The 16,009-nt window shown below is 35.1% G+C and overlaps 1 protein-coding gene across 1 annotated transcript; it reads left to right on the top strand.

Moving 5' to 3' along the window:
* The first annotated feature begins 303 nt into the window (after window positions 1-303).
* On the top strand, window positions 304-1,269 carry LOC133189687 (uncharacterized protein F54H12.2-like). Its single transcript, XM_061325085.1, has one exon. It carries the CDS (start codon window positions 304-306, stop codon window positions 1,267-1,269), a length of 966 nt encoding a protein of 321 aa, XP_061181069.1.
* Window positions 1,270-16,009: the final 14,740 nt, after the last annotated feature.

Raw genomic sequence — 16,009 nt, forward strand, 5'->3', positions numbered from 1 at the left:
AAATTAATGGACAAGGAGATCAATATCTGGATTTATCTCAAACGTATGTTCAAATAGTGTGTAAATTTACCAAAGATGATGGTACTAATCTGACTGGAGCTGGCAGTACTTGCGCCCCGGTGAATAATATCTTCCATTCCTTGTTTATGGAAATCGATCTCAGTGTCATTGGAAAAATAGTGACTCCTGAAACCGATACTTATCCTTACAAAGCTTATCTGGAGAAATTACTTTCTTACAAACCCAGAACTTTAATAATGATGAGAGCTTGTAGTCTGTGGGAAAAAAGATACAGCAGGACACATGGACGAAGTGGGGGTAGCAGACCTTGGAGTGGCTCAAAATAAGACATTTGATGTAACCCCAGGTGCAAATGCTGGTGCTGATACAGTGACCATTAACGAACCTATCATCCCAGAGTTACCGGCCAATTCTAAAAACGAAGGATTTAGAAAACGTCACCAGGCTATAAATGATAGTAAGAAAATAACCTTGTATGATCGTTTACATCTGGATTTATTTCGACAAGACCGATTTCTACCCAATGGAGTAGATGTCCGTTTGAGATTTAATCGAGCTAAACCTCAGTTCTATATGATGATCAAAGCAGGAAGTACGGGAAAATTCAAAATATTGAGCATGATCTTGTGGGTAAGAAAAGTCAAACCCACGGCCGTCATGATGAATGGTATTAATCAAGGTTTGAACACTCACAGAGCTAAATATCCATTGAGAAGAGTCGAAGTGAAAACCTTTACTATACCCACAGGAACTCAATCTAAAATCACGGATCATCTGTTTCAAGGCCAGATGCCTAAACGCATCATTTTAGGCTTTGTGGACAATGCGGCATTCAACGGAGATAAAACTAAAAATCCGTTTCATTTTCAAAACGTGGGAATTAAGAAATTAGATGTCAGTATTAATGGAGAGACCATGAGTACTCGTTGTTTCGAACCTAATTTCAATGAAGATTTATATCTGAGATCTTATCTGAGTTTATATCAAGCACTGGGAAACTTAGGAGAAGATTGGGCCCCGGACATCACCCTAGAAGAGTATAAAAACGGGTACACTTTATGGGGCTGGGATTTCACGAAAGATCAAGAAGCGCAATCGGATAAATTCCATATCATAGAAACCGGAAATCTGAGAGTAGAAGTCCAATTTACGAACAATACGGTGAACACCTTAAATTGTGTAGTGTATGCAGAATTCGATAATCTGTTAGAAATTAACAAACAGAGAGAAGTCAGTATTGATTACTAATGGATACAGGACAGTTAAAAGAAGTCTTATCCAGAGAATTAAAGAGTTCTTTTGGTGGTGTGTACCCTTTAGATTTATTACCAGATCAATTAAGACCTCCAGAAAAAGCCATTGTGGTGAATACGGATCCTCAAGATAAACCTGGAGAACATTGGGTATGTTTGTATTTGTCCAGTCCAGTCATCGAATATTTTGACTCTTATGGATTTCCTCCCTTACAAAAAGAAATTCAAGATTTTATCCATCGTCATGCTCAACAATGGATTTTTAATCCGTACCGATATCAAGATTGGAATACAGATGTGTGTGGACAATATTGCGTGTATTATTTCCATCAAAGACACAAGAAGAGAAAAACCGCAGATGAGTGGTTATTCCCCTTTGACCATAGTACAGCATTACAAAGAGATCATTATGTAGCTCAATGGTTTAAAGACACTTATCATAAAAGACCTACGGATCATGGACAAACTTGTCAATGTTTCTATCAAAATGTATTGTAATTGTTGTTGTTGTTATTGTTATCAATAAAGAAAAAAATCTGTTCTTGTTTTTTTTAAATAAAAAGAAAGGGGGGGGGGGGTGATACTAAATATAGATAGAAAAAAAGGTATAAATACAAGGTGTAAAATGAAAAATATATCAGTTATTGATTTTTCTTAATCATGGGTAACACGTCCAGTAAAGAAAAGAGTAAAATTCAATTTGGAAAGAGAGTTCTAAGAGAGGAAGATGTGGATAAAGGTATACCAATTCAAATACATGAGGATGGGACTATTGAGATCATTTCTCATGAAAAATATAATTAATTATGTCCAGAAAAGGGTGATCTTAATGATGTGAGAGATTACATTGAAAGACCCTTGACTGCAGAAGAAGAATATACCCATTTATTACCAAAAAAAGATTACCCTGAAAGACCTTTGACTGCAGAAGAAGCCAAGATGTGTCCAAAAAAAAGTATTTTGAGAAAAAAAAGAAAAGATTGATACAGGATTCTAAACCAAGAGAAGAATCATTGTAGAATCTGAATAAATCATTTAAATATCTTGAATTGTTGTCTTTATAAAAAGTGTGTGTGTCACAAAAAAAAAAATCATTGTTTCAAACATGAGTCTGACAGAAGGATTAATCATGGAAATCAGAACTCAATTGTTGAAAGACATTAAAACTCATTATGAGAAAAAACATAAAGAAGATCCAGGCAATCATTATATTGCCAAATTTAAAAAGGAGAGATTTAGAAGAGCTGCTACTTGGATATTTAATTTAACTGGGGTCACCAGGAAGATATAGATCAAATCATTAGAAGTGATTATCAATACTTGATCTTACAAAAAGAAATGCATCCAGAAACAGGAAAACTTCATCATGTGAGAGGATTCATTCAAATGAAACACTGGACCAATGAGAGAGACATGTACAAAATCATTCATGGGTTAACCTGTTTTGATATGTCTCACAGCACACCAGAATTAGAAAGAACATTTTATAGGCAAGGTGGCAACTATGAAGAATATGGGACTTTAAAACCTGAAATGAGAAACAAAGAATTAATTCCAAGAGATTGTAGATTTACTTGAATAAATCCATTAACATTGAGCTTTTGTGTGTGGTTTTTGCGTAGACTGTGAACACTACCAAGTATGACGTCATAATATAAGGTTTGTGTATTGACTGACTCAGCATAACGTAAACAAAACGTACACAGTAGTGTCTCAATAAAAACGTAGGTAAAACACATTTTTTTTTGCACACCAACCCTGAAGGTATAAATACAAGGTGTGTAGATGATCATGATCAGTTGACCCTAACCATGAGTCAAAGTCAGTTTGGAAAAAAAAACAGAGACTATGGATATAGATGAGGAGAAACTACAGTTATTAGAAAAAATAGAGACTATGGATATAGATGAGGAGAAAAAACAGTTATTAGAAAAAAAGATTGATCATGCATATGGAAGAAGAACATTCCAGTCCTCAAAGAAGAATAGAAGTGAAAACTCTGGAGGAGGATGAAGAACCCTGTAATGTTTACTTGGGAGAAAATGAGATCCATGACCCAAAGAACCCATTCAGAGATTATCCAGTAGCCATTAACTGGACATTTGTCATCCATGATGTGAGAGAAGAAGAAGATATAAATATGTTCATGAGCTGTGAAGATGAATTTCAATACCTGATCCTACAAAAGGAAATTCATCCCTGGACAGGAAAAGTGCATCAAATCAGGGGATTCATTCAAATGAAAAAACCTGTAGGAGGACTGAATGTGGCTAGAGTTCACTGGTATGCAGATTTTTGTATGTCTCACAGCACACCAGAATTAGAAAGAATGTTTTACAAGCAAGGTGGCAACTATGAAGAATATGGAATTCTGAAACCTGAGAAGAGAAACAAAGAATTAGAGTCCAGAGATGCATATGGGAAATGGGAAATTGGTGCCTGGAGAGATTACATAGAAAAAAAGAGAGAAATGATTGAGTATCTGGAAAATACAGATTAAAAATTTTAACAGTTTTGTTATTGTTGTTATTTTTTTGTTCAGGTTATATATATAAAGGTGTGACATTGAAAAAAAAAATATTCCCAAACATGAGTTTACAGGAGATACCAGGAGATTTATTAAACTTTCCTGTAGATGCTATTGTACATCAATGTAATTGTTTGACTGTAAAAGCTCATGGATTGAGTCAAAGTATAGCTATGAAATACCCCAGAGCTAATCTATATGCTACCCGCAGACCTTTAAGGTCTAGAAATTTAGCCCTAGAAGAAGATAGAGGAATTCCAGGCACCCTTAAAGTGTTTTCTTTACAAAAACCTGTAGTCATTTGTCTGTTAGCTCAATGGGATTACGGAACAGGACATTATAATCGCCTACCTTATTATCAAGATACACCAGAAAATAGAGAAAAATGGTTTCAAGCTTGTTTAAAAGAATTGGGAACTTTACCTTACCAGACTTATGCCTTTCCTTATAAAATAGGATGTGGTTTAGCAGGAGGAAATTGGACTCATTATAGACAATATATTGAACAATTTGTAAACACTTATCAAAAACAAGTGTACATTCTTCATAAACATTGACTGTGTGTTATAAAGATTGACTGTGTTAAAAAAAAAATGTTTTTATGTTATTTCATTTTTTTAAAAAAATGATTAATGTTTTTAAAATTTAAAAAATAGTGACCTGGTGTTTATACGTTTCTATAACCTTGAATGTTTTATAGGTATCTTTTCGAATCATTAAAGTGGCCCTTAAAAGGGCCGTTTATACGTTTCTATAACCTTGATGTTTTTAAAAAGGTATCTTTTCAAATAAGTGGCCCTAAAAAGGGCCGTTTATACGTTTCTATAACCTTGAATGTTTTATAGGTATCTTTTCGTATAGGTATCTTTTCAAATAAGTGGTCCTTAAAAGGGCCGTTTATACGTTTCTATAACCTTGAATGTTTTAGAGGTATCTTTTCGTATCATTGGAGTGGCCCTTAAAAGGGCCGTTGGTTGATCTTTTTTATCAAGGGTTTACTCCCTGAGAGGCCTGCCTATACCTCTGCCTCTGTCGCGGAACTCTGTTCTGCCTGAGAGGGGAGGTCGCTGGTTACCGGTCAACGGCTCCAGAAAGTCCGGCCTTCCGGGTGGGGCTAGAGATGACTGTCTTGGAGGAGGTCGCCTCAATCCTCGCCTGCGAGGTGCTGCATATGCAACACGCCTGGTCCTAGAGAGTGGGCAAGATTGGTGCATCTGTACCAGCACAGCTGAACACTCAAGACAAGCCGGTCGACGGCGACACTGGCAGCAGATGTAGTTGGACATAACATCCTCCTGTAAGCAAACTGCACAGGAATCCAGCCTGGCTGCTGCTACATGAATCCCCCAAAAAGGAGTTGGCCCCGTAGTACTCACACCTGGTGACATCTCCGGGGTCGGGGGTGGTGGTGGTGCCAGCTCAGGGGAGGGTGGTGGTGGTCTATCCAGCTCCGGGGAGGGTGCCCAGTCATCGTTGACGGGAGGGGACCAATCCGAATCAACGGATGACGAATCCCCCTGTCCAGCCCAATCGTTGTTAACGGGAGGGGTCCAATCCGAATCTACGGAAGAATCCCACTGTCCAGCAGCTACTCCCGGGGGGATGACTGGGTGACCAGGTAGGAGTAGGTGGTCTTCTTGGAGGGGACGGGCTTCTCGGGGTGTCCTCGAGTTGTTCCGGACTACTCAGAGGGGCCGAATAGGAAGCTGGTGGTGGTGGTGATTCTGTCCTCCTCCTTCTCCTTGGCTGGTCGTCATCATCATCACTGGTAGAGGGCGATCTTCTTCTTCTTCTATGCCGCCTTCGTCGTCTCCTCCCCCTCATCAGGTCACTGGCTAGGCCCAGGGTAGCTATCGGCCAGCGAGCTAACTCCCTGCCGGTGGCTACATCTCTAACGATCCAGACGATCAGGATCTCTACCCCTGGAATTATGCAGAAAATTTGGACATCGTCCTCAGCCATATTGATACGGTGTCAGCAGAACTGATACTAACAGAATGACACCGAGCTCTGGCAAGCTGCCGTATTTATGCGCACAGCACGAGCGTAAAAGAGAGCACCCTAAAGCGAGAGCCAAAAAAATCATGGCGACGTCAAATTGTGTTATTTTGTGCTTCATAATCTATACATTGGAGTGAATAACTTATTATGGGATTAGAAATACTTTCAAACATCTTAGCCATAAGATGAAGGTAAGTTTCAGGCATGATATCACAGTATTTTTGATGCATGACATTTATCTGTCGTCTAGAAAAGAAGCATTGATGTTGAACCGAAGGGCTAAAATCGGGTCACCTGAATACATAAAATTAGTATTTTAACCCTTTTTAGAGTGTGATACAAGGAAAACTTAATCTGTACAATGAGATTAAACCTAGGGAAAAGTGTTGATGCTGTTTTTAAATCAAAGGAATGACTTCAAGTGTAAAAATATAGCTAGAGTGGGTTTAGGCATAGATACAAGAAGGCGAAGGTCGGCCATTTTTTTTAAGAAAAACACTGTATAGACTTGTATAGAGAATATAGGATTTTTTTTTTAAATCGTGACCTTTTCTGACTGGAATTTTTAAATAAATAAAATCAGTTTAGTTGAAAAACAATTTGAATCCACTTTATTTCCAGTGGGAATGTCTAGATGTTTTATAAATAACAATATTGATAAAACACAGCGTCTTATTACAAGACATAGCATTCTATACACATAGGCATGATTTATTTTTAGGAATCCTGAAAGATTTTGAGATAAAACAGAATCGGATTAGTTTAAAATCAATTTGTATCTACTTTAATCGGAATGGGAATAGATTTTTTTCTTACTAAACAAAAAAGAAAAAAAAAAAAAAAAAGAAAAGAAAAAAAAAAAAGAAAATCTCAGCGTCTAAAAAAGGGCACAAGATGGCGTCATATTTGTATAGAAATAATAACAAAGACTTATTGTGTGTTCAATCTTGATTTTATTTTTTCTTTAATAATTGTTCAAACTGTCGAATTCGCCTCTGAAATCGTAATCGATCTGCTACTATAGCAATCCATGGACTTTTTCGATCTTCGGGTGGTAAATGATAAATTTCATTGAGGCTGGTATCAAAAGTTACACATTTCTTAGCATTTCTGAAATTTCCACAGATTTCATCTCGTATTGAATGCATATTTTCTCTACCGCTTCTATTTCCTTCCAAAGTAGAAATACTTTGCTCCCTTCGGGATAACATAAGAAACTGTAAGGTTTTCTTAAATATTCGCTCATTTTCATCCCGTACATTTTTTCTGGTAGAGTCTTTTTGATCCGCTGACAAAGGAAATGTATAATCGCTAGTCTCCCCACTGCCGGACGATGTAATAAAGCCAGGCATTGTAACCACAAGTCCTGAGTGTTTTCTATGATGGTCGTCGCTCTCTGGAACACTGGTTCCGCCTCCGGGGGTAGAGCTTCTTGATTTTTCTCTATACATCGCATTAAAATATCATACCCTTCCAACACTAAAGAGTGAGTGTGTTTATGTGTTGACATGATAGTCAATTGTGAAGAAATGACAAGAAATGTTTTCTTATTTATACCCCTATTCTCCGTTGGAAAAAACCAAAAACATATATCTATACAAGACGTACACAGTACGTACACCCATAATGTACTGACTCAGCAAAACGTAGGTAAAACGAGAGAGGGTACTAAGCGCGAGGGTACAAAACGTAAGTCAAACCTATTTTTGCACAGGTAATCCAAAAGGGTATATAAACCAGAGGTGGAAATTTAGGATCATTCTTAGTGGGCACTTTGAACTTGACAGACGTAGAAATATGGCACAGGCGATGATGAATTCCGTGGAAAATCGTAATTATATTCCAGCTAGCAATGAAGGATTGGTATATGCTCTACCGACAATGCCTGACACGCAGGATCCGATCGGATTTGATCTGGGACTTTATAATATGCCAGAACCCATGACAAAGGAAGATACAGGCATCTTAACCACGACTCTGGATGGCATTGTTAACATGCTGACTCAATTGAAAGAGTAAAACACCAGTGAATTTTGTTTGATACGTGGGCAATTGTCCCGATTAGAAGTTAAAGTCGCTAGAATGGAAGAAAAAATGAGAGGAAACTCCTACCAGAAAAATGAAGACACAGGAGCTGCCAAGAAAAGTAAACAGACAGACCCATGTTTCGTATGTAAAGAGTTAGGACATTGGGCTCCGGACTGTCCCAGAAAAAACAGAACTTATGCTACAAGTGTGGAAATTTTGGACATTGGGCCCATCAGTGCACAGATGACAGTATGGAATTTGTCAAAGAAGTAGAAAAACTGGAGAAAAGGCTCAAGAAAACAAGACCACCCATCAGGAACATAAGACCAGTCAACAGGATAAAATTCCAGTTAACAACAAGAGGAAACTTCCTGCTGCTACTACTACAACCCAGACGGAGAAGAAACAGCCCCTGAAACTCCGGAAGAAAAAGTAAAAATTATGTACATTTTTTTTTACTTTGAATAAATCATCTTACAAACTTTTTTTTCTGTGTTATTGTTTTTTCCGTTTTCAGAAAATAGAGAGAGAGAAGCTAGCTGTATGAATGACACATGACGTCACAATGCATACCTAGCTGTGATTTGAATCGATGCCAAGTTTTTGTGTGTATTCCCTATGTATTACTGACTCAGCGATTTTACACACAAACGTAGATCAAACGTACCCCCCTTTTGCACACGACTTTCCTCATGGGTTTTTAGCCAGGCTTCTTATACTACTCCCCGGTGGTAAATCACTGAATGCAAATTATATTAGAATTGAGTGTTTTAATATCCAGCTGTAGTTCTTGTCTTACAGTCATTTCAAAATACACTTCAAATTAACGTAGGTCGCGGGTTTGCTGACGTTGTTAAAACTGTGTACACAATTTATATGATTTGGGCGACTTTCTTGTGCACATTTGATTATGACGTCACAATGAAAAAGAAATCTGCGATGATTTTTGTTTTATTAAATTCTTCAGTATATCATTTTTCTTGGAATTGGTGGTTTAGTGTTATATTATTTAAGCAACAACTTATCACATTCTGAGGGAAAGGGGGTGGCAAATTTTACCGAGACAGATTGTTTATTTTCAGGTGAAAAACAGATTATTTATTTAAAAAAAAAAGGACAGATTATTTATTTCTTCACTGAAAAAAGTCTGACAAGCAAAAAAAAAAAAAAAAAAGAAGGAAAACATCAAAGTTGAAAAAACTCCCGGAGGGGGGGGGGTGCTAGAGCTAATCATGGACAGATTATTTATTTTCTTGCCCAGTCGAGGACAGATTACCATTCCCAAAATCTATAAACCCCCTCCAATGAAATGATCGTCCCCTTAGCAACAGCTTGCAATGGTGTTACCTACAGATTTTATTCGCTACTTTGCTTTCCATGTCCAACAAGTAGAATTAATGTTCTAAAAAAAACTGGCTGTTGATTACGTCAGATAAAATTCATTTTTAAATTCTCGCCCCATTTACCCCTCTGAAAATGTGGTATGTAAAAATAAATATTTTGTTTTAATATATTCTGAAAATATATTATATTTAGCCGGGACGATATTTGGCAGAAATTCGTTGATTTGAGCGCCTTGCTGAATAGACTAAATAAAAACATTTATTATACTTGAATTTCTTGAATTAGAGGATACCGTTTTCCGCCAGCACGCTGGAAAAGAAAAATACACAGCCAAAAGTAAGGACACGTCTAATCTACGGGAAAAAAAAAGCAAAAACAAAACAAACAGAAAAGAAACGGCAAGAAAACAATACATAAAAAAAGTAAATTGGAAGAAACCAAAGGGTTGATTCATTTGATTGTTGTTTTACGTCCCTTGCGAGAATTTTCACTAATATACCTTAATCTGAAAAGAAACATGCCTAATAATTATTTCATTGATATTGAATTATAATGATTCGATTCACGGGTCACTTCAAAGCAGATAAACGTGAATTTCTTTTTTATAAAAATTATTTTATCTCATTTTTCTGCACTGAATACCGGATAGATATTCACGACGTCAAGCATGACGTCGCGATATTTTATGACGTCGTTCTTAAAAAGGTTACATTTTGCGATATAAAAGCAATTATCCACATTTAAATTACGCAAAAACTAGCTCGAAAACATATTAATTTTTTCACATTGATTTATTTCAAATCAATTCTTTGTTAAAATACCAAAGGGGAAACAATTTCGTCTGCACCATTTAAAAGTTATTGATATTTTTTGAAACAAAATCTTGCCTCAAAACGAGCCGAAAACGACGTTTTCCTTATATAATTCAATAGAGTAACGTCGAAAATGTCAAGACAACAATGACATGTTTGGGATTTAATTACACAAAAACGATGCAGACGAATTTTATAAAATTTTCAGAGAATATAAAACGAAGGTAGAGGATTCATATAACTAATTTTCTTGGTATGTTTTCGGACACTTTCAAATGGCCTGCAAACCCGCGACCTACGTTAATTCATGACAAACTTTTCAGTTTTAAGATGTGTAATATCACGGTGTTCTGTTCAAGAACAGTTGTCTATAGTGTAACGCGATAATTATTTAGGATGTGCAATCTTAATGTTTACTTCATTATTGGTCAGTTTGATTTCAAAACAGTCAAAAATAATCTTTGGTGATTCCCAAAAATAGAGTAATAAAAAGCTGCCAGGTCGATACGTATTGGAAAATAATGGCATGTAACAATAGAATTCTGAGTTTTTAAAATATATTTTAATATTTTAAAAATTTCTTCTCAAGAACAGCAGAATTTTAGAAAGCCATATTACATGTAAATATGCAAATTTTGAAGTGGTGAAGGCTCAAAGAGGTAGGTTCATTTTATCCATAAAATGGCCCTGCCGATATACCAATTAACTAACCAAGCCCCAGTGTCCCATTTAAAAAAAAATCAGTATAAAGTAGAGACTTAGTGCTTTCATTTCCTATATAAAAAAGGTTCCTCTGAGAGTCCACGTATTGGAAAAACAGACTTTGTGAAATTGCAATGTTCTTCAATTTTGAAGAAAATGGATGTAATTGAGTACCTTCAGCAAAGAATTAAAATATGAGCCCACCCCTCGATCCAAAAAATAAATCATGGATTATAATCTTCTGAAACAGTTCTTTCATTATATAATTGAACATTTTGAATCAGAGGTTAGGGTCTATGCAAAATATTGAAAAACAGCTTAAATTTGTGGCCATTTTTAATAACTTTTCAGGATTTGAGAAAAATAGCGCAATTCATTACGTCATTTACTTAAGGAATTTTTTTTAAGTTTTGTGTGAGTTATTGGTGTGTAAATCACACAGACTTGTTGTCACGCTAGCGCTTCATGAAAAATATGCCTACATGCAAGTCTGTGTGATTTACACACCAATAACTCACACTTAAACTTAAAAACATTCCTTATATTTACATTTTACATGTTCAAAAGCACCAAAAACATACTCAATATTTGAATTATTCGCTGCCCTATATCGTTACATTTTATTAACGTCTCTGTAGCTCATTGTGACGTTACTTTAGCACGAGTTTCTCTGTGCATAATTCTACGCGTGAGTATACACGAAAATGGTATTAAAAATCAATATTTCACAGTTGGCTTAGTAGAAAAACATAGCAAATGTAAAAATTCATTATTATGCCTGGACTAGCGAGGAAATTACGTCATTTGCAGTCACACAGAGTCCAAGTGAAATTTAATGTATTTTCAACTAAAACTGGGCAGTTCTTCTTTTCAGAAATTCACAGGGCTAAATAAGACCCTAAGTGAACCTTTCTTTAAAATAATGGCGCCTCGGGGTAGTTTGAGGTCTCAATAGTGGGCACAAAGATTTGCATGGGAATATATTGGAAATAATCTCGAAAATCTTCTCATTACAGAACAGAACAGAACATTATTTTCTAATTTAGAGCATAACAGACAAGTATGAAATTATTACAATAATAAGGAAAAGATATGCCAATGCATAGTATATTAAGACTTAATATTCATCAGTACATACTAATTTTTATGAAGGCTTTTGTTCATTTCTCAAGTGTAGTTTTGTCCGCAAAAAGATGGTGGTGGTGGTGGTGGTGGGTGGGTGGGAGGTTCTGACCACCTCCTCTGGATCCGCTCTTGGAATGACGCACATGTTATAGTATGATTATAAACAGATAACGATATGGGACAAACTAAATTTTAAAAAATCGGAACAATACGTGGCATGCATATTTTTTTTATATTGCCAATTACCGTCGGCAAATGGAATTCAAATACCGAAAATTTCTGCTATCTAAATCAATTATGAATTTGATTACATTAGATATAAATGTATGTTTTTGCTGAATTGTGGCAAATGAACAGTCTATAAGGGGTTATTGTATACAGTTGTCATAGACAATATGAAGGGAGCGAATCAAAGAAATACATGTATAGCTTTCATTATAAGGTAATCAATTTAAAACAACAATACATTATGCATACCAGCGTAATTTTTCATGTCGACAAAACTAAGGCCTATATATAGGATCTCCCATGATTTGTAGTTGGATATGATTTTTATCCAACGAATTGTGTGTTTTTTTTATCCCCGAGCCTTGGCGAGGTGATAAAAACACACAACGAGTTGGATTAAAATCATATCCAACTACAAATCATGGGAGATTCTTTTTATCCCATGTTTAATACTTCACAACCAATGTTTTACACTGTTTATATAGGACTCCACTTTATTTTACTTCATCGCGCTAACGCAAAAACCATTGTGACGTCACAACTGTGGATTATGAAAAATTTATCCAATGAGTCATATCCACGGGATAAAGGGGTAAACATGGGATAAATACTAATTCTTCAGTGTGTTTGATAAAAAGAAATGGTGTTATGAATGTTGAATTGCTAGCAACGCTCCCGTCCCGTTCGATTCAGTACGATATACAGAGATGCAGAATCGGCTTTAAAAAGTTTAGGGAGGTGGGTAAAAAGGTATCAAATTAAGACAATTTTAGGACAGAAAAATTCGACGAGAACAAAAAATTTTTTGGAAATAAAGTATATTATTATCATTCAAAAACATGCATTAGTAAAGGGAAGAAAATAGTTTCTCTCTCTGTTTTATTCAGTCTTTTACATTAAAATATTTTGGGGTGAAGTCTCCTCAGAGACCCCCTTTTAATCCGCGCCAGGTGTGCCTACGGCTCTCTGAATTGGATAGCATAGACGTTTTTCATACTAATTGTTAGGCCATTATTTACACACTGAATTGTCGACGGATTTTTCCGTTATTTCCCGATCATGACAAGGAGCACACGGCGGGTGTGACCGGTCGGCAGGGGATGCTCACTCCTCCATGGCACCTGATCCCACCTCTGATGTTTGGAGGTCCGTGTTTGCTCTGCTCTTATTTTGTATTGTATAATGGACTTTTGAGCTTGAATACTGTTCGTTATCTCCATATATTTCATAGATATTATACATTAAAATTAAGGATTACATGATTATTTTTTAAAGAATTAAAAAAAAAAGAATAAAAAAAACCCTTAATTTTTTCTAAACATATTTGGTAAATTTAATTTTCTTGGCTCTAAACAAAATTGATCTAAAAGTATTCCTTATTTTTCCCCTTGTTGGGGTGGGGGGGGGGGGTAATCTTAAATGATATTGTTTCACACGTACCTAAAAGAGGACCCCCCAGGCATTATATTGTCTATGAAACATTCAATAATAAATTCAAATTTCATTCCTTATTGGATGACATATGTATAGATATATTGTTTGATAATTATTTTTATCGTTCCTTAATATATTAGTTTACATATAAATTATAAAATTTGTATCATATATTGGTACAGGTATGTCAAATTGCTCAACGATCAAAGAAAAGAGAGAGGTAATACGCAGAGAACAAAAGAGAAAATGGAAACAAAAACAAAAATTATTGAGACCAGCAAAGGAGTTGTCTCAATCTATAGCTGCTGTAAAGAAGAGGCAGCAGAGAGAGAGGCTTGCTCGGAAAAAAGACAAAAAGCTACAGAAAGAAAGCGGAAAAGTAGGGCAGCCCTTAAGAGGCAGAAACACTCTCAGATTTTATTACTGAAGGAATAGTGTTTGCTGTTCTGTGCACAGGGGATGACGACAATGACTTTTACCTTTTACAAGCCACATCAAATTAAAGAGCAAAACTCTACGGAAAGCCAAAACAGACAAGTGGGGTGGATCGTTTGTTGCAGGGTCAACAGTCATCCACGGAAAATATTTTGCTAAAAAGGAAAACTCAATCTTGGACTATAAGCTAATAAATCGCCCAGTAGCCATGGTTCCAAGTGCATCTGTACTGTTTATATGCCAAAATGTATCTATACAAAAAAAATTCTTCACCTAACCGAAGAGGAAAATGAAGATATCCTGGAATGCGTCGATTTGTGCGTGTTAACACACTAAATTGATATTAAATGGCGTCTGAATATTTTTTTTAGAATTGATTTTAAACCTGCATTTTTAACAAATTTAAAGAAAGTTAATATGGTAAAGAACACTTTTGCCTGTTTTTGACATGAACGTTTTTCACGCTACATAATAAACATATTCACTCATTAAACTTCCAGTTTCTTTTCATTTTATTTTATTTTTTTTACTTTTAACAAAGAAATGGATTTAAGGGAACTCTAAATTCTAATGAAAACTTTTTTTTTACTTTAAGATCTTTTATATAAACGTGTAGATACTTCAATTTCAACAAGGGTACTAGTACCTAGCTACAACATTCACCAAGAAAAAATATATACATAATGTAAAGATGTTTAAAGAAAATGAAGTATTCGCTCATGTTTACGTACATGCAAATAATGTATTCAGGTTTTTTTGGTCAATATTACTTTCATTTTATTTCAAATTGTGTCATTTACTGAAGATTTCCATTTATTCCAACTTACATAAAAGGGCAGATCACTTTAACTTCATAAAACATATGGAGTTAGAACTCTTCAGTATGCATTTAAACCTTTATAAAGTTTTACTAAGTCGCTGATTGATATGAGTAATTTTTACGTCTCGTTTACGTGACGTTAAACGTCACTTATAACGTTACCAAATGTGACACCAACACCGTGCCTAACAATTAAACAAGTAAATGACATTGCTCATTTCAACAATAATATTGTACTATTTCAGTTGAAGGGAATACTATATATAAAAGTGTATGGCTACTACAACATGTTATCATTTATGAATTTGCCTACTGAATTAAGAGTTTCTTTGTCTTCGGTATTGAGTAACCAAAAAAGTTTTACTTTATCATCTTATGTCGATAAATTTGGAAATTTACTTTTAATTGACTGAAAAATTTCTTTTCTTTGATGATCATATTTTTTACATGTTATCAAAAAATGAGTTTCATCATCTACAGTGTTAGAATTACATCTATTGCATAATCGATCTTCTCGAGGGATGTTGGTAAATAAAAAATTATTCTCCCCACTTCAATTTGCAATCTGTGACAAGAAATTCTTAATTTACATAGAGATTTTCTGTGATGAAAATTTTTAACTATTGATAAATAATTCTCATAACCCCAATTTTGTTTGAGTTTTACATATGTGCTTAATTTACCATCGGTATAACTTTGTTGACTTGTACACCAATTTTTTACATAATAATCTAATAAGGTTTTATGACAGAGTGACTTAAATTTATGCTTCACATAACAAATTACTTCATCTTTGATATTCAGTATATGTCTTAATTTTTATATAAATGCGAACCATGAGTTTTTGCCATGTACAAAAAGTTTTTTACTACATTCATATGCATCTTTAAGTAAAGGAAATTCTGTGGACAAATTTTCAAATCTATACCAACTTTTGATTTACAATATGACAATATCATAATGCAGGGGGGAACCTTCCCAATTCAGACAATACTGCAAAATTTTACTTTTCTTATGAACACCAAGAATATATATTTACAGAATTTATGGTGTATTCTTTCACAAAGTAGATTTCTGAAACAGTCTTCAACTTCTAACTTTTGGCATTTTTGGAATCTTTTAGTAATTGATATTACTTGCACCCCACACCTCTGCATTATACAAAAGAATTGGTTTAATAGTAGAGTCAAATACATGTATACTCGTTTTAATCCCAGGATTCAAATTAATAAAATCATTTCTCAATTTATAATATGCTTTTAACACCTTTTTATAAAGC

This window comes from Saccostrea echinata, unplaced genomic scaffold, assembly GCF_033153115.1.
Source record: "Saccostrea echinata isolate AGI-Se365-2 ecotype Australia unplaced genomic scaffold, CSIRO_AGI_Sech_v1 ptg000019l, whole genome shotgun sequence".
NCBI classification, from domain to species: Eukaryota; Metazoa; Mollusca; class Bivalvia; order Ostreida; family Ostreidae; genus Saccostrea; species Saccostrea echinata.

Coding starts and splice junctions, on each gene's coding strand:
- LOC133189687 (XM_061325085.1), top strand. CDS start 304: ATGGACGAAGTGGGGGTAGCAGACCTTGGAGTGGCTCAAAATAAGACA.